The sequence below is a fragment of the Phyllostomus discolor genome, chromosome 4 (assembly GCF_004126475.2).
Source record: "Phyllostomus discolor isolate MPI-MPIP mPhyDis1 chromosome 4, mPhyDis1.pri.v3, whole genome shotgun sequence".
In the NCBI taxonomy this organism is placed as follows: domain Eukaryota; kingdom Metazoa; phylum Chordata; class Mammalia; order Chiroptera; family Phyllostomidae; genus Phyllostomus; species Phyllostomus discolor.
The window spans coordinates 189,131,203-189,156,205 of NC_040906.2; the positions used below are offsets into that span (position 1 = coordinate 189,131,203).

The window sequence follows — 25,003 nt, forward strand, 5'->3', positions numbered from 1 at the left end:
GGAAGTCCGTAAGGGCGGTATGTCAAGTTGTTTTCCGGACATCCTCTTAGATGGCGCCATCCTCGGTGCCCGTGACGGGCCGGCTCCTCCCTGGGGCCCCACCTCCCACAGACCTTCTGGCCCCCACCGCTGTTCGTCTACACCCGGCAACGCACTCAACAGCTCCGTGCCAGGAGACCTACCTCCTTGTTCAAAAGTGCACGTACAAACAGAAAGAAATAACGCTCAAACATTTACTTTACAATTGTTTTTATTCAAAGCAAATTGAAAAACCTAATATATTTTTCCTTTAAAAATGTTTTTTTTAAAAATAGTTTTATCATTAGTTTTGACATTGCTTATTTTACCTTCGACATATATAATTTGTACATTATGTTAAAGTTTTCTGACAGCCATGTACATTCTAGTATTTTCTAGGTAGCTATGAGATTTCATATTCAAAAGCCAACACCACTTTTCTAAAATTTAGAAGAAAAAAAAAATCCTCGTTCCCAACGTAGTAGACACTTGCTCCAAAAAAGTAAAAAAAAAAAAAAAAAGTCCTTTGCTTGTGGCCAAATGTCAGGTTGATTTCTGGTTGTGTGAAAAGAACTGTTTTGTTTTCTTAAGAGAACAGAAGGAGCCTTAATTCTTTAGATTTGCTTTTTGTCTTAAAGATGTGCCTGAAATGGATATCTGAAGTTTTACTGCACAAACCTCATCATGACTCGGCCTGTGCAGTCCGACTTTTAGGTGAGATTTTCACGCCGGAAAAGACGACGGCAAGGCAGGGATGTGACCCGAGAACCTCAGGACTGCCGTCTCGGGTCCTTCCGACGAGGACGACTCGGGCTTTACTCACCAGTAAATCAAGGACGTGGCCGTTGGGAGGGGGTGGGGGAAGGGGTCACCAGAATATGACATAAAAATAAATACTTTACACACGCTTTTTCCCATGTCTAAAAGTGTTAACATTCTAACCAAAGAAGATTAGAAGGTAATTACCTAACTCAATTATAATTATAAAAAATATAAAAACACACAAACCAAATGATGCAAAAAATCTTTTAAATCTAAAAAACTCATTTCCCAGGGCTAACTCGTAGCCAAGCCCTGCCAATGTTTACCAGTTTATGAAACTAAAGAACTTTTCAGCATTTTCGTCAAAGTCGGGTGATATCCGAGATTCTGATATCCCTTCTCGGCGAAGACACGATCCTGCAGGCGGTTCAAGGAGAAACAGCCAGAACTTTCTCTTTGGTGTCACCAAAAGGATATCCAAAAGTTAGCAAATGTTGACATTTCAAGTGATAAGAAATTGCCAAATGGAAATTTAAACTCTGGTTAAAAAAAAACACAGTTATAAAAGGAAACGCTCCGCCCACAGTTCTATAGTGCAAGTTTTCAATTTTAATTCTAAAAAATAATTTCATTTACTAAGCAGGAAACAAATCCCAGCAGTGTATCACCTTCCCCTCCGCCTTCTCCCCTCCCCCGCCCCCTCTGAGTGTGCACAAGTTCAGCTGGGTTCTCAGAGGCCCCCTCGCTCCAGGAGGAGACCCACGTGAAAAATGACCCACCGTTCCAAAACCCGGGCTACAAGCTGCGTGCCTGTGGCGGCACAGCCGCAGGCTCCCGGTGACAGCGTCACCACATCCACGTGTCATTTTTACAAAAAAGGAGCAAAGCCTTTTTCCCCAGAAAAAAGTACCTGAACCGGTTAGTCACTCAGCCCTTCCCCTGCCTTCTGGGCTCACCAGAAAGCACACCGGTGAGTGTGCTGTGCACTCAGACCAGCCAATCTAGCACCTGGTTCTCAGAAGCAACGGTCTTCTCCTTCCTTCTGGAACACACTCATCTCCACCAACAGACCTTTAAAGCCATCACCTCCTAGTCCAGAACCTCCATTACTCCACCTAGCTTAACTCTTTTTTCCTCACATATCTGTTGTGTGTGTGTGTGTGTGTGTGTGTATTTTTTAACATAAAGAGTATTCAAAATGCGCACACACACCCCTGTTCACTGCCCCCCACCCCCCAACATTTAGAAAAAAAAATCTTCCCCAGGAAGCACTTTCAGAAGTTAAGCTTCTACTTGCTCTTAAGCCACAGGGCAAGTGCCAAGTGAGTCCTAAGCAGCCCTCACCCACTGTGGGCATGGAGGGCCCGGGCCCACAGCACAGACACGGAGTGGGAGCCTGGGGCAGGCAGTGAAGGGCCCCCTCTGGCCTCCTAGAGCCAAGTATTGTGCACCCGCCCCCCATCACCTGGGAGACCCGGTTCTTGCCCCCAACTCTCTGCCCTCAGAGCACCTCCCGCGGTTCCGACGGATCCCTGCCCTCGGCACTGGCCGTCCCATCTGCGGGGCCGGAAGCCTGTGCCCGCAGCAAGGCGGTGGGCTCCACGCCACAGAGCAGGCTGCCCTCGTCCATTTCGTCCCCCTCGAGCCCACCCAGCGAACAGCCCCTCGCAGCGCCCAGGGCGTGGCGCGCCCTGCCGTCCGCGGGCTCCAAGGCCTCCCCTTCGCCTTCCGAGATGACGGTCATCGGGCTGCTCTGGATGCGGTTCCGCATGCTGTACCTGCTGCTGGCGGCAGAGGGCGGCGTTCGGCTGCGGCCGTACCTGGGGCCGGAAAAGGACAGACTCCGAGGCATCAAGCCTTCGTTCTTAGCCCATTCCTCCTGGGCCCTTCGGTTCTTGTTTGGGGAACAGCTGGACGGGCTGTCGGGAGTGTCCGGAGAAGGCTCCGACCTCGACCTCTGGAACCTGGGGTCTGTGTTCTTGAGCATCTCCGCGGCGGACATGCGGGCACTGGCGTCTGAGCGACTGCCCTTCTTCAGCAGCAGAGCTTTGAAGTTGTCGCTGCTGGTGCTGCTCTTGCGCACGCTTCTCTGGATCGATCCCACCTGCTTCGGGGAGGCCAGGCTGGGGGCGGCACTGGTGGGCGTCACCGGCGGGGAGGGAGAATGGTTTCGGGCGTGGTCGTCATCCGAATCTTTGCGGCCGAGGACTTTCCTCTTGGATCTGAGATTTAGTAACATTGAGAGAAAGGTTAATTCCCCGTGGGCCACTGGGTTTCAGTCGCAGCCACCCGCTTATCTCACCGCCCATTCGGGTCCCCGCGCATTATTTTTACCACGTGAACCTCCGAACGTTCGTGCAAAGGCAGTTCGTCCGACTGCCCCGTGCCCCCGGGCCCATCGGTAATTATTACCTGCGGCCACTCTTCTTTCAGCGCCACCCTTCCTGGGTTATTTTGAAACAAATCCCAGTTGTCATACTAACTTATTTAGGGTAGGGCCATCTCTAAAGCTCTTAATAACTGCCATTTTTATCAAGTCTCCGACAGCGGACTGGTCGCGAGTGCACTGCACGGTGCTGGCCCGCCTGCCTTCCCACTTCTCCTTTTCGTTTGGTCCTGGCGTGAACCGGCCTAACAGACAAGCCAACGGCCCCTCTGCCGAGAGAGGCCCCACCCGGGTTCTAGAACAACCGCACAAGAGCGTGACATAAAACCAGGCTTCCTTGGCTCTTACTGGGCCGTTCGTGGACTCCCAGAAGTCCCACGGTGCAGAAGACAGAGGTGAGCCTCCCACACCAGGCCTCCTTCCTGACTGACCTCGGAGACCCTCCAGCTGATCACGCACATGTGAGGGACACGGGCGGAGGGTGAAAGAGGACGGGCCTTCGGGGGAAGTGAAATGCTTCCTGGTTTCCTGCGGGGGCGGGGGGGGGGGGGGCGTTTCTTGGTCGGATCTCCGAGAACCTGCCTGTTCTGTGTGGTTGCTGCTTCTCGATTCCAGTCTCTGAGAACCTGCCTGTTCTGTGTGGTTGCAGCTGAGCGTGAACCAGAGATAATGAAGCAGATGAGCCGAGCGGCCCCTCGCTGGTCTTCTCATAACAACCACGCAGTGTGTGAGGAACCCCTTGGCGAAGGGCAGGTGGCCTTGCCCTACAAACCCAGCACATCTGACAACGTGAAGCTGTGGTGTGCCTCTCTTTCTGCTGTATGATTCTAGAACACGCAGCAGGGAAAGGCTGGGAGGGCGCTACCTGCACACACAGCGTAAATGTGGAATCTGAGCACTCCCAACTCGGGGCTGAGCGACCCTGGACCATTCTTCATCTCTGCCGCGCCTCGGGCTCCATGCTTGTAAGATGGGGGTGGTGATACGAGTCTCCCAGGTTTGTGAGGATTCAGTGTGATCAAGAGCCCCGGGATCCACATGGACCTGGGTTCCACCCCCCTGCCCCCTGCTGCGGTTCCTTGCTCTGTCAGACACAGAGCAGGTGCTGAGTAACCCTCTGAGTGCCATTTAGGAAAATATAATTTTCCCTTCTTGCCACCAGGCCAGGCTTCAGTGCAGTTTTTCTGTGCCCGCCCAGCAAGGCACAGGGAAGGGTGGGCCACGATGGCTGTCCTGGGCTCAGTGCTCCCAGGGACCTCTCCCGGCTGCTGGCCAACAAGAAGCCACCAAAGCCAAAGACAGAAAGTAAGGACCCAATTCAGAGGCTGAAGGGCGGCCAGACCCGACGCAGCAGCAGCCCCTTTGGGAGTACAGAGCCTGGCCTGGGACAGTTTGGTCCAGTGGTCCTGCCCAGCTGTCAGTAAACACCATGCTGCAAGTAGCTGAGTGACGGCCAGAAACCACAGAAATAACCACCCTGCCGACTTCTGAGCTGGAAAAGACTTCAGGCGGGTGGGTCTGAGCAGAGAAGGGACCCGAGTGGAGTGTGAAGCCACACAGCTGAACACAAGAACGGGGACCCGATGGAGCGTCCCCCATTCACAACACAGGGCCTCGCGCAGCTGCTCATCTTACTTCTGCAGCGCTCGTCCATGGCACAGTTTCTGTCTGGTTTTCCAAGGGGAAGGCGTGCTGACTGCCACTCAGCAGGCCACAGCTCCGCCCGATCGAAGCCACGGCCTTTTATTGTCGACTTAGAATTAAGAGGAGAGGTGGGAATTCATAAAGCTATTATTGTTTTTCAAGAGCAGCTGCCCCTAACACAAGAATGAAATCTAAACATTTGAATTCTTTGTGTGCATGTATGTTTGTATGTGTGTGCATGCACACACGCACACGCACCGTGTGTGTGTTTAAAGGAGATGGCTGTAAAAAGGACTTAAACAGTTAACTCTGGCCTGAAAACTAATTACTTCAATAAATATAAAAACTTCACACCTCAACTGGTGTTCTACATTTTCCATCTGGCTTTGAATCCGAAGTGAATTAATTTGCATTATAAAATTTGAAAGCTCTGTTTCAATTTAGATATTCTTTATTTTATAGTATTAGCTTAGGTACGGAAGGGGACATGAAACAAAGCCCTAGAAATCCCAAACTTCAGGTGGATTTTCATTACGTCTGCAAAGTTATCAGTGCCAGAATTAACGCCGGCACGCACCCTGGCTCCCGGTCTGCAGCCTGGTCCTACTCAGCCTGCGCTGCCACCAGGCGCACACCCGGTAACACAGGCTGGCCCCTTTCTGCATCTGCTGTAGATGTAATTATAATTATGCTCTAGATAGAATTCTCTAGTAGGAGAAACCACACATTTCTCAGTGCCTTAAGAGGGTTGCTAAAATAAACTACAGAAGCGACCTGGGGCACATTTTAGGAAAAGCACGTAGTAATTCGGGCCACAGCACTTGGGCTTCTCACCGAGACCAAGAGTTCTGAGCACAGAGCGACCAGGCGGCGCGCCCTCCCGGGGCACTGCCGCATAAGCGTGCGCGCCGGCACGCTTGGCCATCCAGTGTGCTCCGTGCTGCATGGGAGACGTCGAGACTGGGAAGAATTTCCGAACAGTTAAATACCAATTGGTTTCATTTAACTCGGAAAATATTTATTGCGTGCCTGCCTGTCTAGAATGTTTAGCGTTAGAAACAGCTGTATAAACCTGTAGAAATGCCACTGAAGTTGGTTTCAAAGGATACGGCATTTTTTGTCTCCCTGTTTCGAGATATAATTTGATTAACTAGCTACCTTTTTATTCCTAATGAGATCAAGTAAAACAGGCAATATTAAAGGGGCAGTGTTTTGCGTGTCTTTTGGGATAGTATACCAATACTAGAGCTAAGAGGTAAGAAATACCATTCTTCACAAACACCTGAATCTGCCAGCTTGGTTTTTTCCCCCCGAGACACGCTGGTGGGTTGCATGAGGAATTTCAGGAGGGGAGAGCGCATGCTTTTCGTGTCACGCAACGAACGGTTTTTGTTATATTCCAAGAACTGGGAAAACAGTCACGACACAAGGTTATTTACACAATCAAATGATTTTACAGGGTTTTTTGCTTCAGAAGGGGAGAAGGGGAACTTTGGTTCAGGGCAGCAGAAGACTTTGGGAGCATTAGGGCATCTGTAAGAGTTATCTGCAAATACTGTGGTAGAGACGTCCAGAAGGAAGCGAAGGTTTGTATAGAAAGCACTTGCACACACACGGTCTGATCAGCTCTCACCATGTCACTGTTGCGAGGGTGCAGGGCTATCCACAACCAGAAAAAAGTGAGGCAAAAATGAAGCTTCAGTGTTAAATCCTATTCCCTCAAGGTGACCACAAGTAAAAAGTACATCAGTTCACTGGCAGTTACTCTGAACATTTTATTCTTTGTTGTTGTACACCAATAACTTCTGCTGCCACTAGATGGCACTAGCAGCATACGGTAACAAGAGGATTTAACTCCTTTCGCTCCGGCTTCAAAAAGATTTATTGAAACACTGAAGTAGCCAAAAAAAATGCACTATAAAATCCTGGGTTTTCTGTAAAATAATAATATGCCTTTAGGAAAGGTCCTCTCCTGTAGAGCTAGTCTGCAGCTACAGACCACAGCATCCTCGCCCTGGACGGGGGGCTGCTCTGACCCTACTCCTTAAACACCCTGTGACAGGATGGACACTCGGCACTTCTCGCCAGCAGGAGCGGTGCCGACCAGAAGGCACCGCACTGAGCCTCTGCTCCCCACGTCGTCATAAAAATCAGTGGAACAAAGCAAAACAGAAACTGGGAATCAGAGGAAGTAAAAATATAGGAATACTCTAAAACAGATCGATAATCAAGTTCGTGAAACCTAACTGGGTGGCCAAAGAAACCTCAAGAAAGAAAAGAAAATTCGAGGAACCACTGGGAAAGGGGGACGCCTACAGCAGGTGAAAACAGGAGGAGTTTTAGATACCTGTGAATAGCTGCGAAGAGGTCTTCCGTGGTCCGGGGTCTGCTGGGGGTCATCGCCTCATCACTCCCTTCTTCCTTAAGGAAGTCCTCTGTGGAAGAGAGGGCTGAGTCGGTCTCCGGAGCTATGGAGAAGCAAGCAAGCAAACACACGATTTCACAAGCGACTTGAATTTCAGCCTTTTGCCAAGCTCCCAGGTCTTTGCTGTCATTCCTGACAACGTGACACCCACAGGGACAGGCAGTCGGGTCTGTAGTTCGATATTTCACAAAGATGGGGGAGCATGATAGCCAAAGCTCATTCTTTCCGTTCAGGTCTGGAACTCTAAGGAAGCTCTTAAATTGTGTTCTAACATTTCCCTGCCGCTCTCCAGAAGGGAGATTATTCATTGCTATTTAATACCCAGCTTGCTGCAGACCCCACCCCCACCCCTCTATTTTCTGCCCTTCTGTAAGCTCTACCCTTAGATCTAGATTTTTAAACAATTTTTCATGAAATGCCAAGTTGGTAGCCTAGATGTGAGGCAGCGCAGGAAACCCACGGACCACTGGCTTTCCCATGAGCGCGTACCAGCCCTGTTTGCCTCAGCCGCGTGGATGGGGTCGGAGGGGAACGAGAGAGCAAGGCACACTCACGCCCTGGGTCCTGCAGAGTCCGACAGCTCTCCACGCTGTCCCCGCTGGGCTCGGTGCCTGGCTCCTCCTGCTCGGGGGCTGGCGAGGCATCAGGCTGCACCACGGGGACACTGGCGTCCACTCTGCCTGGGGATGTGGATCCTGCAGCTCCTCCCTCAAGAACCGAGCTGCCGGAGCCGGTCTCATCAGAACCGGCCCCGGATGCACAACTCTCTCCGGCCTCTCCCTTCGTGGGGCTGGGCGCTGCTTCGCTCACGTTCTCTGCTGGCTCCGCCGTGAAATCTCTCTGCGGAGGTGGCACCACCAGGAACAGTTTGGGCTTCTTGGAAATGGGGGGCGGCTTCCTGCTGGGCGAAGGTCCAGGGGCCGTCTGCTGCGGGGTGGGCCCGGGTCCAGCCTCTGCCGCCCCAGGGCCGCCCGGGCTGCAGCCACGCTCGGCCGCTCTGTCCTGGTGACCCTGGCTCATGATCTTGGCGGGAGTCGGCAGCGAGCTTGTTACGGAGGCAGACTGGCTTTCACTCTCCATTTCATTTATGCTATTTCGGGATTTCAGGAGAGCAGATGGCTTTAAATGATACTGGGGCACAACTGGAGTTCGTTTTTCCTGAGACGCTTGTTCATGAAACAGTGCTCCCTCGGTTCCCGAGTTCTTCTTCACCGGCCTCAACTGCACCATCTGCAATGCTTCCGTGGTGATGAGGGGCCCGGGGGGTCTGCCGCCCTCCTGCTTGGTCCCAGGCTGTCTAAAGGCCTCCTGGGAGGAGTCTGGCTGGCTAGACTTTTTGAAAGAAGGCCTAGCATCTTTCATCAGGCTAGGGTCCAGGGGTGGGGCAGGCGGGGGAACCAAGGAGGGTAAAGACTGTGGAGGGGACAGCACAGGGGCATGGCCCAGAGGGGGGCTACAGGCTGGGGAGGGGGGAGAAAAGCACGCGTCAGTAGAAGGACAGAAGGGAATAAGAACTTCTGGTGGTGGAGGGGGGAAAAGGGGAGACTGAGGCAGAGGAGAGCCCTCGGGGGACTCTGCGGAAGGCGGGGGAGGAGGGAGAGGAGGAGACCTGTCGGCAGGACAAGGAGACGGAAGAGGCGGGAGAGGAGGAACGGCAGGGAGAGAGGCCGGCACCGCGTCCAGCTTCCTCACGGTCCCACTTCCTTCTGTGGACGTGTTAGAAGAGAGGGACGTGGACGATGAGGAGATGGACACGGAAGACACCAGAGAGGACTTCCTTTCCGGCACCTTGGGCTTGGTCTTTCCCTTCCCGTTGGCTGGTGACATTGATTTCAAAAACACAGGCACAGGGGTGAGTGTCGTGGGTGTATTCGACTGGCTGGAATACCCACTGGACGGAGAAGTGACTCGATGCGACTTCTCCGGTGACGTGATCTTTGGTTTGACGGAGCCACCGGGCCCCGGGGGCACGGCGGCCCTGGAGCCCTCTGGGACGTGGCGGACTGGCCCATTGCCAGTTGGCGCCCCACTGCAGGCTGGCCAGCCCCCGCCGGGGTTCCCAGAGTCTTCTTGCAGGCCCGTGCAGTCAATGTAGTAACCCCAGGGGTCCGTGTACTCGGACTTGACACTGCTCGTGTCGCTCGGGGACGGGGTGACCCCGCACAGGGAGGAGACGTTGGGCGTGGTGGCGGAAGTCATGCTGCTGCCCGCGCTCACCGTGCTCTGGCTGCGGGAGCGGGGCAGCCAGGGCTCCTCCAGGTCACTGCAGGGGCTCTGGGAGGGCGACAGGCCGCCCTTGCCCGGGAGGTTCAGCTGCAGCGAGTAGTGCAGTGAGGCAATCAGGCTCTCGTTGAGCACCTGCCCGTTGGTCTGGGCACTCTTCTTGGGGATCCTGCGCAGGGAGTCCGTCCGAGAGGGTGGCAGAGGAGGCTTCTTTGCTTTCTTCAAAGAGATGTTTCGAGAGAGAGATCTGTCATGGCAATTTGACCGGTCCCCTTGGTTCTTCTGAGTTCTTCCTTCAAACACATTGACCACGCTGTGCCTGGGGTTCCCAAAGCCATTGCTGCTACCGCCCAGACTCCCAGCCCCAGGGGCAGTGTCGCTGTGCACAGACGCGTAGTAGCCATCGTGGTCCTCTGAGTACAGGGACCTGGCGTCATCTCTGTTGGACGTCTGGTCCAAACTGCAGCTGCTCATGTTGCTCACAGGAGTGCAGTCACCAGGAGTGGCCAGGTGAGGCTTCAGTGGGGAGGCCCGCCCACTCCCTGAGGCGCTGTATTCCCAGGGCTCCACGCCCGGCCCCCGGCCTCCTGAATAACTGGACTCACTCTTGCCATCCACATCCTCCTGCGGGGCCGCTGGGAAGCTCAGGCTCTTCCTACAGTTATAGGCCATGGCTTGGGGCCCATTCTCCTGATTCGCTGGGGTATTCAGAGAGACTGCCGAATCACAGAGGGACAACAGTGGGGCTCTCCTGGGGGAACGGGGGCCCAGGGCCTGTGAAACAACGGTGGAGTGACCTTCATTCCAGTTGCCACTGGAAGACCACCGGTCGTCTGTACCAGAGTGCCTGGGGAGGAGGCGGTCCCTGGATTTTATCTTCATGTATGTCGGGGAGCTGGTCATTTTACTGTCCAGCTGCCCTGAACTCTGAGCGGTGTGGATGACAATCACTTCCGACGAGGAGGAGAGGGTGGCATTGGGGATGATGCTGGTGGAGCAGGTCCCATGAGGGGACACCACACATGCCGGGCCTGTCCTGTTTTCACTCTCCAAGTGTCTCAGCTCCTGGGACTTGGGCCTCAAGAGGGTTCCGGTCCTAGAGGCACCTGCTAACCGTCCTCCGTTTTCATCTGCTTGGAGGTTAGCCCTCTGGTAGGGGAACACGCCGTCCAGGTCTTCCGCGAACTGGGGCTCCAGAAACTGCACGCTGGCCCTCGCGCCGGAACGCGGGAGGCTGTGGAAGCCAGCGTCGCTGCCGAGGCGGGAGGGGAACACGATGCCCGCAGAATCGCTCAGCACGGACATGTTCCCCGAGGAGCCCGAGAGGTGGCTCATCTGGGCAGCAATGCCTTGTCCCTTCTGTGCCCTGATTCTTCTCATCGAAGGGGGCACAACCTTGACTTCCTCGGTCTGACAGCTGCAGTCCCTGGTTTCGGAGCGCTGCCCGGCAGACCGATGGCTGTCGAGCCTTCCTAGTGTCGAGTAGCGGTCTGGAGCGTACACTGAGTGACCACCACCATCGTCGTGGCCAGTGCCCGCGGCTGGAGATGAAGCAGAAAGAGGCTTGTTACCTGAAGATCAGTACCTTAGTCGATCGATCACCTGTGCCCTCACCTCTTCCTGGCTCTGCCGGGCTTCAAAACAAAACAAAACAAAACAAAAAACACTTTTCTATTTAAAGTAGTTTTTTTTCTCCTGTAGGCACATAAGTAAGAGTTTAAATAGCCAGCAATAGCTCCCAAAGTAAAAACTCTATGAATTTCATGTACTTCTCTTAATTGGTCTTCAAATCCTCCTATAGACTAAGTGCTGCATATGGAATTCTCAAGTACTCCCTCCACGATCAAGGCAGAGCGCTCTGTGGAAGGTGTACTTTCAGGCCACCTCCTTTCAGTGAAGATTTCGGGGCGGCCTGTCACCTACCAACCAGGTGCCTGCAGAGAGAACCTGTCAAGCAGGGACTGCCTTCCCCGAAGACAGATGCATGTGGTAGTTCAATAACAGGGCCACAAAGGCAGCATTTATGAAGGATATCGGTACAACACAGTGCTCATTACATTAATTTCTATGTCGGAAGGAAATCCTAAGAAAAGTGATTTACAGGCCCATCTGTGTCTCAAACATTTCATTATCCATCTCAAGCCATCATCATCTGTCTGTCAGTGACATTCAAAATTCAACGGCAATCTGTTGTGTTCTGGTAGGGAAAAGCAGCAGGGACTGATCCAGTGAACGTTTTCTCAAATTAGGGCTATTCGTTTCTTAGAGCCTTACAGCTAAACCGAGAATACTGTGTTTAAAAAAGAATAAAGCACGAGGAAAGCCAAACAGCAAAGAAGTTGGTAAGAAAACACCTTAAGTGTTGACAGCAGATTTCAAGCTCACCTAAGAAAGAACAGAAGCTTTAAACAAAATCACGAGGTCAAGAACCTACTCAAAATGTACAGAGAAAAAAATCAGTTCATGCATAGCCATCATCAGGACAAATTAAGTCTTGAAAACTAGTAGCGAAACCACAGCGTGGGCTTGGCTGGGCGACCCACCAGCGTCACTGGGCACCTGCCCAGGCCCCTGGTGACACTGGTGGGCAGCGGATTCTGGAGAACTCCCTCCATACCCCACGCAATCCCTGGCTGGATCTAAAGCCTCGTGCTCATCCAAATAGCGAACATGTTCTTGGTATAAACCGCAAGGAGACGTCACCCTGGGGTGGGGGCAGGGGGAGGCCTAGTGAGCCCTTTCCTTCGCTGTACTTGTATTCCTATCCAACAGAACCTATTTCCTCCCCCTTCCCCTCAGCCAAGGAGCCACTCACTAAAGACACCCCCTACACACACATACACACGAAGTTCTCCCTCAGAGAGAGGGGCAGTAGGCAAAAGGACAAGAGTAGAAGAAAAATCCACTCTGAGGAAAGAAAACACAAAAGGTACTCATTTTGCCATTTGGTAGTTTAGAAGGCGAGAGGCTGACTTTGTGGCTGTATCAGTTTGTACCAGTTTGATTCCAAACATTCAAGATGCATCATTCCACTCGACACTGGGTTTTTATCTTTTTCTTTCAGAACTGTGGTAGCTTTTGCATGGAGTCCATGGTAGATTTTTAACTGTCTCTGAGGGCCGAAAACAATGTCCTGATTCTTTCAGGTAACAATTTTGAATGTGAAACCATTTCGGGCTTCTGAAAATGGGAAATATAGCCACTTTTCCACCATCTACAGGCCAGCACAAATTTCTTACTAAAATAACAGTATTTTTCTAAAGATTTTTAAAAAATTGGTAATGTTCTAATTTTTAAGATTTTTATTTATTTATTTTTAGAGGGGGAAAGGAGGGAGAAAGAGAGGGAGAAACATCAATGTGTTGTTGCCTCCTGCATGCCCCCTACTGGGGACCTGGCCCACAACTCAGGCATGTGCCCTGACTGGGAATTGAAACAGGGACCCTTTGGTTCACAAGCTGGTGCTCAATCCACTGAGCCCCACCAGTCAGGGCTAAAGACCTTTAAAAATGGGAAAACATGTTTCACACAGGGACCACCAAAATTCAAACAGATCTTCCAATATTTTCACAGTACAAAAAGTGTCACAATATTACAGATACAGATGCTATATTGATTAGAATTGAAGAAAAAAAACAGACTACAAAAAGAGAAGTATAAACAAATATAAACCACTCAGACGCTGCTAAAACTTTTGATGAGATTTATCTGACTTTAAAATCTAATGTAAAGAAATAATTATACATATATTTCTTTTACAAGAGATTTTCAGCTTTTAGACAACACATAGTCAAAGACAGAAATCGAGCCCTGGCCGAGTGGCTCAGTTGTTTGGAGAATCATCCCATAACCAAAAGGTTGCAGGTTCGATCCCTGGTCAGGGCATATACATGCCATGGATTATTCAGACCATAAGACACACCTAGGTTTTAGAGGAGGAAAATAGGAAAAAAAAATTTTGAACCGAAAAATGTGGTAAATATTTCATAACATAAATAACATAATATTTCACCAATATAAATGTAAACAGAACTCAACAGCAGCATGAACAACCATTATTCCCCCCAAATTGGTGGGAGGAATGCATCTTATAGTCCAAAAATACGGTAGGTTGTGGGTTTGATCCTCAGTCAGGGCACTTATAGGAGGCACTCAACCAATGTTTTCTCTCTCTGTCTCTGAACTTAATATATCCTTAGGTAAGGATTTTTTTTAAATACGTGAAAAAAAAAGAAGAGAAATCTACAAGTTAATTTATTTAAGGTTTATATAGGATTTTCTGAAAGTCTTAACAACACCTGTAACTAATATTGTATGTCAATTATAATTGAAAAATAAATTTAAAAAAGTAATTCAGGTCTTTGTACAAACTATCAAAATTATTCAGAAGGGGATTCCTTTAAATGAGGCTTTTCTGCTTGGGAAACATACTGAGATAAGTTCCAGATGCAGCCAAATATAATCATATACCAACAAAATAACCCTATCTGAGTCTAAAAAAATGAAACCTCACAAAAGGGCAACAGGGTGTTCAAAGAGGTTTCTCTGTATGTTAAAGATAATAAGATTAAAAATCAAAATTTTATCTGACTCATTTCAATGGAAGAAAACAAGTTATCAGTCATCAAATATACTTTGGAAGTAAACAGAAAATAGCATAACCTTGATTTTAAAGTGTTTGTTAGCTAGTCTCTAGAGTCTACTACTTAGGGGTTTTGAAGTAAAAGCTGCATATAATTAAGCATAATATAACACTAATTCTGGAAACACATCTGGTTAGATTTCTAAAAACCCAAGCCCTGGCAATTCGGGCAGTGTTAGCGGGCAGGGCGCATCCAGAGAATGCTTTTTCCTTTAGATAATCATTTCCTTTTTAAAATCTAGTTTACTTGACTCAGCCATAAAACCCTACGCTTTATGTCTAGAGAAGACTTCTTTTGCAGGTAATATGACACATTTCTATTTTTGGCACTCAACTGTTAGGTAGCACAGAGTTTCCAAACTAGATAACTTACGAGCACAAAATACTGGGAGAAAAGTCAACCTGAAGTCCTAAAATGAATGAGAGAAAATGATGATCAAAGTTTTTTCCTTAAACTTTTCAGTATTTTAATGTTATTTTCCCTTATCCTATGCACCAATCCTTCCAACGAGTCTATCCATAAAATGAGAGCGGCTGTCTAACGGCCCTTTTTTCCCCAGCCAAGCTGGCGCTCTGACACAGCTGTCTCAGCTGACCTCCAGCTCCGATCCAGGCCCTGTCACTGCACAGTGACATCGACTGCCTCACATCTGGCAACGATCACAACGCAGATGCTATGGGAAAAGCTCTTTTCTTTCCTCAAGCTTCAGTAGTGGTTCCATGTCACGTGCCAAAGAGAAATAAGCATGAGCTCCAGGGGCCCAAACACTCATTTAAAAATGTTAAAATTACAGGAGATACGATTTACCAGGCTGGCCAGATCATTCAGTAAGGTCAAGGAGGCAGCTGAGTGACTGGCTCCATACTGCTTGGCTCGGTGATAAGTGATAAAAACTCAGAATTCGGAGGTTCTAGAGCTCCTGTTATGCACATATATAGATAATTGGTGTTGAATACTTATGTGTATCTTTATCTGGGCCAAACAATTTTTATACTGTTTGCATAAAGCCATCCAAAACCTACCTATTTTGGTCAGAAAGCCACTTAAAAAGTGCAGCTTACCCTGAAACATCAACCTTGCTGTCTTACAAAGGGCCTGTCTTTAAAGTCACTCCTTTTGATTAAGGCCATCTCCTAAAAGATCAGTTCAAAGACAAATGTCACCTGAGTGCCGGAGGAGACTAGCCCATTAAGCATCCATTGAACGTACATGTACATATTAGTTCCTCAGTTTAGTCAGCTGTTGCCCAAAGGAGGGGGAATGAAAGGGTCTGAAAGAATGGGATGCAGGAGGACCGGCCCACTACAAAAAGCAACATGTGGGGGCATAAACGAAGGACAGGCTTCACAAATCCTGTGGGTGGAATCTTGCCTGTGTCTGTAGTAAGCCCTTCTGTTAGGGGATAAGACGAGCACCTGCATGCCATCTGGGTCGCTGGAGCTACCTAGAGCAGAAGCAGAGCATTGCTCTTCTCGTCTCACGTCGATACAGTTGGGAAGGCAGAGCATACAAACTGTAGAACTGAATGGCAGTTAGAGAGGAAATGCAAGGCAAAGAAGCGTGAGCAGAGGTGTCGGAAAAACACACATAGGAACAGTGTCTATAGCACCTGGAAGCTGAAATGCGACCTCAAAGTACTATAATACGTGTATCACTATTGCTAGGATAAACTCATTTTAACTAAAAGACTAATAGTAAAGTTTAGAAATAAGGATTCTCAGTTTCTAGAGCAAAACCTTTAATAGTAAATAAAAGTGTAAACATCAGGTGAAAGTAACTACTGTGAAAGAAGTCCATAGGTTAGCTGAAGAGAAAGACAAATTCCAAGAAAGGGAGTATTAAGTTCCCTCCAATGATTACAATAGCAGCGTTATGTTCGTAGTAGTCGCAGGCACCAAGTACTTCACCTGTATTAGTTCATTAAATGCTAGACAACCCTCCCATAAATGAGGAAACAGACTCAGGTGAAGTAACCAGCTGGAGGTCGCCCAGAGAGTTAGTGGCAGAGCTAAGATGTGAATCCAAGCAGCCTGGCCCCAGGGTCCCGGCTCCTGACCCAGTTTGCTGTGCTGCCTCTGCAGACACTCCTGATGGACCCATTAAAACCCAGAGAGAAGGAGGGAAGGCATTAAGAAGAGAATGAAGAGATTATTCACAGTTTATATGAAGATAAGCAGAAACAAATGGGTAAGTGAATAATGAAGCCTTTCTTCCCCTAGCCAAAAAAAATTTTTTTTGTTTCCTGTTTTTATCACAGGTTGAAAACTACTGACTCAAAAAGCTATGAAGTTGTTTCACTGGAAGTACATAAATGCACTAGCCAACATAAAGACTATTTTCTATCATGCTTGTATTTACTAGTTATACCACACTCTTTGATGGCAAAGGCCATCAATACTGTCAGCATAACTAATGAAGTCCATAAACCATAACTTGAAGCTCTAGAATAAGTTTTACAAAAACTTAAACTCTAACTGAAAAGTCAATTTAATTGTGGAAATTCCCCACTGTTCAAAGTACATAGAGATAATGACCTAACTGTGAATTTCTATCATCCCACTTAGTTTTCACAGCAACTTCTCCTCTTATCTTCTCACCAAAATTCAATACATCATCTGCTTGGAGTATTAAGATCTGTGCGCAGTGCCTCCTTCAGAAAGGAAGCTGGGCCTTCGGGGCACCAAATGGCTATCAGAATGTATCGATTCCATAAGCACCACAGATGAGGTTAGCATAGGAATGCTGAACAGCAACGAGGGGCAACAGAATACAGTTCTGATGAGCCATACCTAGCTCCTTCTGTATGTTGTCAGGGACTCCTGTAATAGTCTTTCTCCTTTTGACTTTCTTCGGTCGTCTTATCAGAGTGTCTGTGTAAATTAGAGACCGCCGAAGGCTGGCCTGGCGATCGAAATTCTCCCCTAATGTAGAGCAGTAGAACAAGCAAAGCAATGTTATTTTCAAGCAAGCTGACACCATGCACTTTCTTCCAGAAGCTTGTCATAAAATGATAAGAAGGTATTAATAATGATGTTAGCCAGTCACATGATGATGAATGAATGCTTAAGGGCAAAATAGGAAGGAAAGCACATTATCATCATAAGGCTCTTTTCCAATTTCTATGTGTGTGTCCTTCCAAAGGAAGCACCTGGATCTCATTTTCAAATGAGCTGGAGTGGAAAATGCAAATTTGTTCATAGCACACCAGAAGAGTGATTCTGCATTATTTTAAAAATGAGTCATTTGGAAGCATTTCACGTAGGTCCTCTGGTCACCGAAATCACTCTTGACGTCAGTGTGTATGTGAGGGGAGCGACAAATGTCTCTCGGTCATTTAGTCCGCTCCAGAGGCCACTGCAGTGTCTTGTTCTACGGGGTGGAACAAGTGACCAAGAAGTTTTGGATGAAGAGCTTTTTTCTTCCAGTCAAGGAGGCCAACAATTTGTACGGACAGTGGAAACTGCCGCGGTGTGAGACTAAAAAGCCTTATAATGATAAAGTACTTTCATCACGACGAGACCCAGGAGCACTGCTGCTGTTAAAGCTGGACTGCTTCTTCATGTCATGACCGCTGGTAAAAGTCGGTCCGGGTGCAGCCCTTTCCGGTCAGGCTGCAATCAAGCCCCAAAGGTCAGATCCAGAGGACTCTTTTTCATTCTAGTGTGTGAGCTTGTGTGACTGACACACAATGGGAAAACACTGAAAAATAAAATATCTGCTTTCGATTGATCTGCTTTAAATTACATGTCAGTTTCACTAAAGAGAGTTTTATAGCACCGACCTTGTCAAATGGTTATCTCTTCAAAGAGAAGTTATATACATATATACACGCACATTATATACTTCCGTCATTCTTACGTTGTAAGAAAAGTAAAAAAAAATTCACTTTTTAGCAATATTGCACACATTCAACATGAGTATTTTGTGAACAATGTACTTTCTATTTCAATAAGTTAGTTGTAAATAGAACCTTACCTAATCAAAACAGAGGATAAAAGATCTGGATGATCAAAATACACTTCACAAACTTAAATGCTCACAACTTGAAAATGCTTGAAACCTTGTTCCCATGGAGGAGGAGAACAGAAATAATGGAGAGGAGACCCTGAACCCCCAAGGGCACCCTCCCGGTAACGAAGGGGCCGCCATGTGCAACCCTAGCGTCTGTGCACGGCGCCTGTAGGCAGCAGGCCCCGACTCCGGCGGTCCATGAGTTCCCTGAAGCAAGGGAAAAAGCTTCCTGGTATCAAGGCACTGAGAGTGAACAAAACATTAACAGATAGTTGCTTAGTCTCCAGTTTTGTTTCCTAAACAAAAACAAGAGAAACCCTTCAAGCTCCAAGGAAATTAAGAAGCAAATCATGAGGAAGGACATCACCATTAAAGGGGCCAAACTTTCCTTGTTTTGCACTGTGACCTGAAAGGTCTGCGTCCCCTGGACTTAGCATCCCTGTGGCATCCAGCTCGATGCCTGCCACCAAGTAGCTATTCAGTAAGTATCTGTGGAATCGAGAGGAACTGAATCATTCTCTTTCACTGAAAAATGGCATTAGTCAGTCACGGTTACTACTTAGAAGTAAGTGTAGCTGGCTCAAACACCAACATGGAGTCGGTGTGTAAAACTTGTTTAAGTGTGTTTACCCATGCTTGTCTTCCAGGGGGAAGACTTGTTATCCTACACTGCAGATTGTGGAACATACTCACATACATGTTTCATTTTAAACACTTTTTTCTCTTCAACATTTTGAACATGTTGAGTCCCCGCAGAACTATGACTAAAGGGATTAAATCGATTTTAACAGTGCTAATGTTCTATTTCTATGCCAGGTGGGCTGCACTTTGGATGAGAAATAATATATTTGTCGGCACTTTTCCCTCAGCTGCAACTTACTGAAAATCAAACTATAAGGTCAGTGTTTACCCCAATAAATGAGCACATGACCATTCCCTACAGGCTGCTACATTTCTATCTCAGAAGTCTTCTAGGTTTTAGGAAATGTCATTTCAGTAGCAGGAAGCTGTCTAACCTACATCAATTCGGCCACTAAAAGTGAAAAATTATCATTTAATGCTTTTTTATACCAGAATATTAGAAAAACTACTTATTTTATGAAATATGTGTATGTAAACACACCTGTCCAGAAAATAGATCAATAAATATGTAATTAGGTAGTATATTTAATTTCTACATTTCTAAAAATTTTAACTCAATTAAACATCAATTGCATTTGAATACAACTCATATTGCTCATTTCTTTATTGTCATTCACTTTTCCTGAGTGGCATTTTGAAGGTCTCCTTTTAAACTTTGTGTAATTCATGTTCACTCACTCATCAAACAGTAAAGCTCAAAAAAAGGACACTATGTTTTTGAGAATGTACTTTGTTGCAAGTAACTCATTACTCCTAAAATTCTAGTTACTGTTTTCAATTTACTAATCTTGTGATAATGCATTTTATCCTAATTACATTAAGGATTATCATGTTTCATATCACAATCTTTTCATAATATTATTCCTGAGGCATTTAATGATATATAATTACATTTCTGCTGCATTTGAGCCACCAAATAATGTAATACATTCTTATAGAAAATATGCACCTATGTATTTCATTTAGCAATAAACATTATACTTTGTTTTTGAAACACAGCTACTTGTAAAAAGAATCTTTAAAAAATCATGATCTAGGTGAATAAGAATCACATTTGAGAGATCAATGATGTTACCTGCAAAGTAAGTGGGTTGAAATGGCATGACTGTCCTCTCTTAAGGCGTGAGTACAATAAATGTGGAAAAATGCACATGGAATTTAAAATAATCCATGTACTTATTTATTAAACTTCTCTGGAACTCAAAATAGAGTTCTTAGTGTAGTTTTTAAATGTCCTATAAAGTTTTCAAAAATTCTCCAAAAACTATCAAAATATCATCAACCCCTTAAAAGTTAACCAATGCCACAGCAAAAAGCTTTCTAGCAGCAGTCACCAGCAGCAGCCTCAGAAGCACGGCAAGTGGGCTGTGGGCTCTCTCTCTCTTTTTAAGACAGGTAGCTTTTGTTTATTTATTTTGCAGAGTTCACTGTTTTATTTATTTATTTAACTTTATTTAATCTTTATTGTCTGTTTCTTCCATAAATATTCGTCCTTACTGGTCACCTGATTTCTCTTAGGTTACCCCACAGGCCAGCTTCATATGGACTGATTATCAATGGAGACAATCAGTAATCTGTTTCTTTCACACACACCGTCCAGTGGTGGAAGCTAGTCACTTCTAACATGTCTACTTTGCACCGTGTACATGTCCCAAAGCACTGACCTGTCCTGTTGGCAGGCTACCACAGTGACAAACCAGGAACATTCTGATATTTTTTAACAACCCATCTAAGTTTGTGAAATTCTGCCTTTGAGCCTCATGTACCTTGTTATTTGTCACCTTTAATTAGCACAGGTGGTTACAACTTGAGTATGATATTCTGACAGAACTGGGATTTTACATCTGGCTTCTAATGTTCATATTTTAAAATTTTATATTAAGAAGAAATGAACTTTTATTTGAATATTGTAGAATTCAAATTATAGAGATCAAAATATAACTTTACCATCCTATTGAGTTTTCTTAAAAATAAATTTTATAGTTATTATTGTTAATTCACTTGATATTCTTATTTCAAGTAATTTTTCCTTTTTTTCACCTGAGAAAACAAGAAGATAAAATCTGTCATTAAGAAATATCACAAAATTGTTATTTCTTTACTTATATAAATATTATTTAAAATGCCCTTTAGAAAATCTATTAAGAGATATCACAAAATTGTTATTTCTTACTTAAAACAGCCCTTTAGAACATAAACATAATTTTTTTTCTTTACCAAGATCACATTAAAAAGATGTCCCCATATAATCAAAATATTTTCAAAAAGCAAATTGATTAAAAAAGACACATTTTAGCCCTGGCTGGTGTGGTTCGTTCAATTGAGTGCTGACCTGTGAAGCAAAGGGTCACAGGTTCAATTCCCAGTCATAGCACATGCTTGGTTGCCAGTCAGGTCCCCAGTGGGGGTGGGTGAGAAGCAACCAAACAGTGATGTTTCTCTCCCTCTCTTTCTCCCTCCTTTCCCCTTTCTCTAAAAATAAATAAATAAATCTTAAAAATAAATGTACAAAGACACAATTTAAATGAATGGCTGGACAGACCACTGAGTTCTTTGACATTAACCTTTGGGGACACAGTCTTTTAATTTAAAAGCAAGAGCTATTTTACATGTACACACGCACATATGTTTGAGCATTCCCTTCATTAAACAAAGACCAGGCTGCCAGACCACAGCCATTACCTGCACTGTGTAAATGAAACTCGAAGAACATACAACCACCACCACAAGAAGCCACCGTCATTCTCCCTGAGGACATTCTGAACCTTGTCTGCAAAGCATACCGGTTATGTTAATAGGAACCACATCAGCCTGGACTGTTTGAGCATGCTGTCGCATCTTCTCCTCCGGCGTTGGCAAGGGAAGTGACTTGGCCCAGTTCGTTTGAGTATTAAGATCAGGAAAGTCGCTTGAGGTTGGCGGTTTAGATCTCCTGATGGAAATAAGTCTTTCCTCTTCCAACGAAGAGATAGAACACTGCAGGGGAAATAACGAAGAAGAAACCATAGTGTGTAAAGAGCTGACAGAAACATTTAAAAATATAATCTTTTAAAAAAACTTTAAACTAATTTAAAGCAAGCTCCCCCACAAAACAAAACACAAAACTGGTCACATTAGGAACAGAAGCAATGGTTTGCACAAACACTGCCCCTCATCCAGAGCATGACCCATACATAATATCTACGACTCGCTAAACCATGGCTGCAAAGGTTTTGCTGACCCACAGAATCTTAAGTTCTTCCTGTTAACTGTGGTCAGAAAGCTTGTGAATTTAGTTTAACATCAGAAGCCCAGAGAAACATCACGGCTGTGACCATTAGTTTCCATTTTTATTAAAATTTAGTTTGGTTCAAAATAATTTCTAGCTTCAATCTCATTTCCTTTAGGCTCTGACGTCAAGGAACATTTCAAAAATGACAGAGCTATTGTTGTTCAACTATGTGTGCTCTTCTGAAGACATTTATATGGGAAAAAATCAGTGTGAAATTATTAAATTATAAGCAGCTGACTAAAGCTCTGCTTTGAGCCTTATCAGAATTCCATGAAAACACTTCTAGCAGTGTCTGTTTTGATACAGATTAACATCCTAACTGGGGACCTTCTTTAATACCTTTCTTCCCATAACATCTTTAAAAATGTAAGCAAGAAAGTTGTTTTGGAAAGCATCTTTTCTTTTTAAACTCTCATTTAAGGACACACTTATTGATTTTAAAGGGACAGACGGGAGAGAGAAAGGGAGAGAGAGAGGATAGGTTGCCTCTTGTATACGACCCAATGAGGGGACCAAACCTGCAACCTAGGCCATGTGCCCTGACTGGGAATTGAACCTGTGACCTTTTGGTTCACAGGATGATGCTCCAATCAACTGAGCTACACCGGCCAGGGCATGTTTTGGCAATCATCTTATGATGGCTCCATAGCAACTGATTTTGTGACAAGGAAGCCCCAAGAAAGAAATGCACCATGCTCAGGAATGACAGTGAAAAGGGCTAATTGACTTTTGTTGGGAAATGGCGTTTTACAACTAGAATAAACATGTAAGAACTGTTACTCAAGTCAAAGGCATTTAAATGAACTACCACCTATGAAACTAGGCATTTAAAAGAGTTTTACTTAAGAATAAAATATCAAATGAACCTTCCCAAGGGAATCCCTGTATAACAGGACCCAGGTCAATTCAACACTCCCCCAAGCCCCCCAAAAAGGGAACTGTGGCCCTGACTTCTAACATCACAGCTTTGTTGGCCTGTACTGGAACTTTCTGTAAGAGGAACCATACTGCAGGTTTCTACTGTGAGTTTTTTCATTGAATATTACATTTGTGAGGGTTTTACTTTTTTCATTGAACATTACATTTGTGTTGATGCCTTTTTGGGTTTAATGCAAGTTCCTAAGAGGACAGCCCGGTAAGAAATCTACAGAAACCCATCATTTAGAAATCTCAAACACAGAGTAACACTGTTATCGCTCTTCACTGCTCCTGAATTAGTCTTGCTGCAAAATATCTACATTCATTCTACAAGTACCAGTACTCCACAGATCTGAAAAAAGCTACACAAAGAAGATGAAATGGTTTGGTGTGAGGGACAGGGTCCTAGGACAAGAATCCAAAGACCAGAGTCTATTCATTTTATACCTTATAATCAAGTGACCCCGAGGCAGTTCCTAGGTGTTGAAGTCCCTTGCTGTAAAATGGGAGTATCCTGCCTACCTTCCACATCCCACGGGGGGGTCCCCCTTAGAACCTAACGAGATGATAGCTGTGGAAATGTCTACCACTGGTAAATGCCATGGATGTAAAGGTGGTGGTCACACAAAGGTGCCTTTACAAAAACAAAGTCATGAATTGACAAGTACTCATTTTTTCTTTTACTGCAAAGAGGTTCTTAATAAAGGCACTGCAGGAGTAAAAATATAAATTATGTAACTAGACAGATCAGTTTTTTTATTTTATCTTCTTAATATATAGAACATGTAAAATGATACTCTAGTTTCCTTTTTCACCTAAGGAACATATAAAAAGTTTGTAATTAAACTGATAAACATACTCAATTTGAGCATATGTTACTGACATCTTAATTGATAGTAAATTACACCATATCCATTCATGTGTGATCTGATGCTGGTTCTAACTCCTACAGATCCTTGAAAGACAAAAGGATTTTTGAGTCAGCTGCAGCAGCTAAGCCAGGCTGACATAAATCAATTATTTCTGCCCCTTGTGTGGTTGTGACACTCTTGTTAAGTTTGATTTATAATATTGTACAAATTCTCTACTCTTACAGTGCAGATACACACACACATAAATTAACCCTAATTTCATTTGAGAATTTCATGACAATTTATGTAAAGGTCGAATATTTGAAGTTGAATCTTAATCCAGTAAATTAAAAGGTCACTCCAATTTTCTGTTATATTCACATAGAAATAGTTTTTCAGGCAACCTTGAAATATAACACAAATTTCAAAGGCCGTAAGAAGCAAATCCTAACAGAACAGGTTTAAATGGAAGAAAAGTACAGCTTCAGCTGGCGGGAGAATAAACAGCACGGTGACATCCTGCAGAGAGGGTTCCCGTTTTCCGTGTGGCGCCTGCCCAGGGAGGCGGAGGAGGTGTTCTGTGGTCTGCATGCGTCTCCGTGGTGCTCATCAGCCCTAGTAACCTACTTTCCTTTCAGATGTCAGAATCGATAACTACGACAATGAAATGGTACTTCGGTTAGCCTCGTTGCCATGGGGCAATCACCAGGGACCGCGCCACTATGACAACTGACAAAGATCACGTATTTTACAAAGTGCTCCCTTCATTTGCAAGAAAATTTCCCAAGCAAGCGGGGCATGCTAAAGTTATATGCAAAGTGGCATTTATACTGTGTCACAATCTACTAAAGGAAATTTAAAAGCCAGGATGGCATGATTTCCAATCCTTCCTGGTATTTATGAATACAGCGCGAGCACAGGAACATCTCAATGGCAGAACACATTATGGGTACTCTCTGAAGACGGACACTGCAGTGCTCTGGACTATTACGTCAGCCTCTTTGCTGGTCTCCATGCTTCCGTCCTTGCTGACTACCTCCCTTACTCCTCCCCCTCCCACAGTGCATTTCTCAACACAGCAGCCAGAGAGGTGCTTTTAAAATGTAAGTCAGACCATGTTACTCCTCTTCTCAAACCCTCCAACGTCCTTACTGTGACTTACAAAACCCTACATGACCTGCGAACTGGCCCACTGCTAACAATGCCCTC

At 45.8% G+C, this 25,003-nt stretch overlaps 1 protein-coding gene across 4 annotated transcripts in view; it reads right to left on the minus strand.

Moving 5' to 3' along the window:
• Nucleotides 1-314: 314 nt before the first annotated feature.
• NHSL1 (NHS like 1) overlaps nt 315-25,003 on the minus strand; it is a 127,429-nt gene continuing 102,740 nt past the window's right edge. For 3 of the 4 annotated variants that reach the window (XM_036024777.1, XM_036024780.1, XM_036024779.1), the window contains exons 4-8: nt 21,538-21,730; nt 16,891-17,022; nt 7,784-10,999; nt 7,158-7,278; nt 315-3,002 (exon numbers count right to left, since the gene is read on the minus strand). In XM_036024777.1, the coding sequence (XP_035880670.1) occupies nt 2,282-3,002; nt 7,158-7,278; nt 7,784-10,999; nt 16,891-17,022; nt 21,538-21,730 (4,383 nt within the window). In that variant the 3' untranslated portion in view covers nt 315-2,281. The remainder of the gene's footprint in view (nt 3,003-7,157; nt 7,279-7,783; nt 11,000-16,890; nt 17,023-21,537; nt 21,731-25,003) is intronic. The other variant, XM_036024778.1, reaches the window with a different exon arrangement.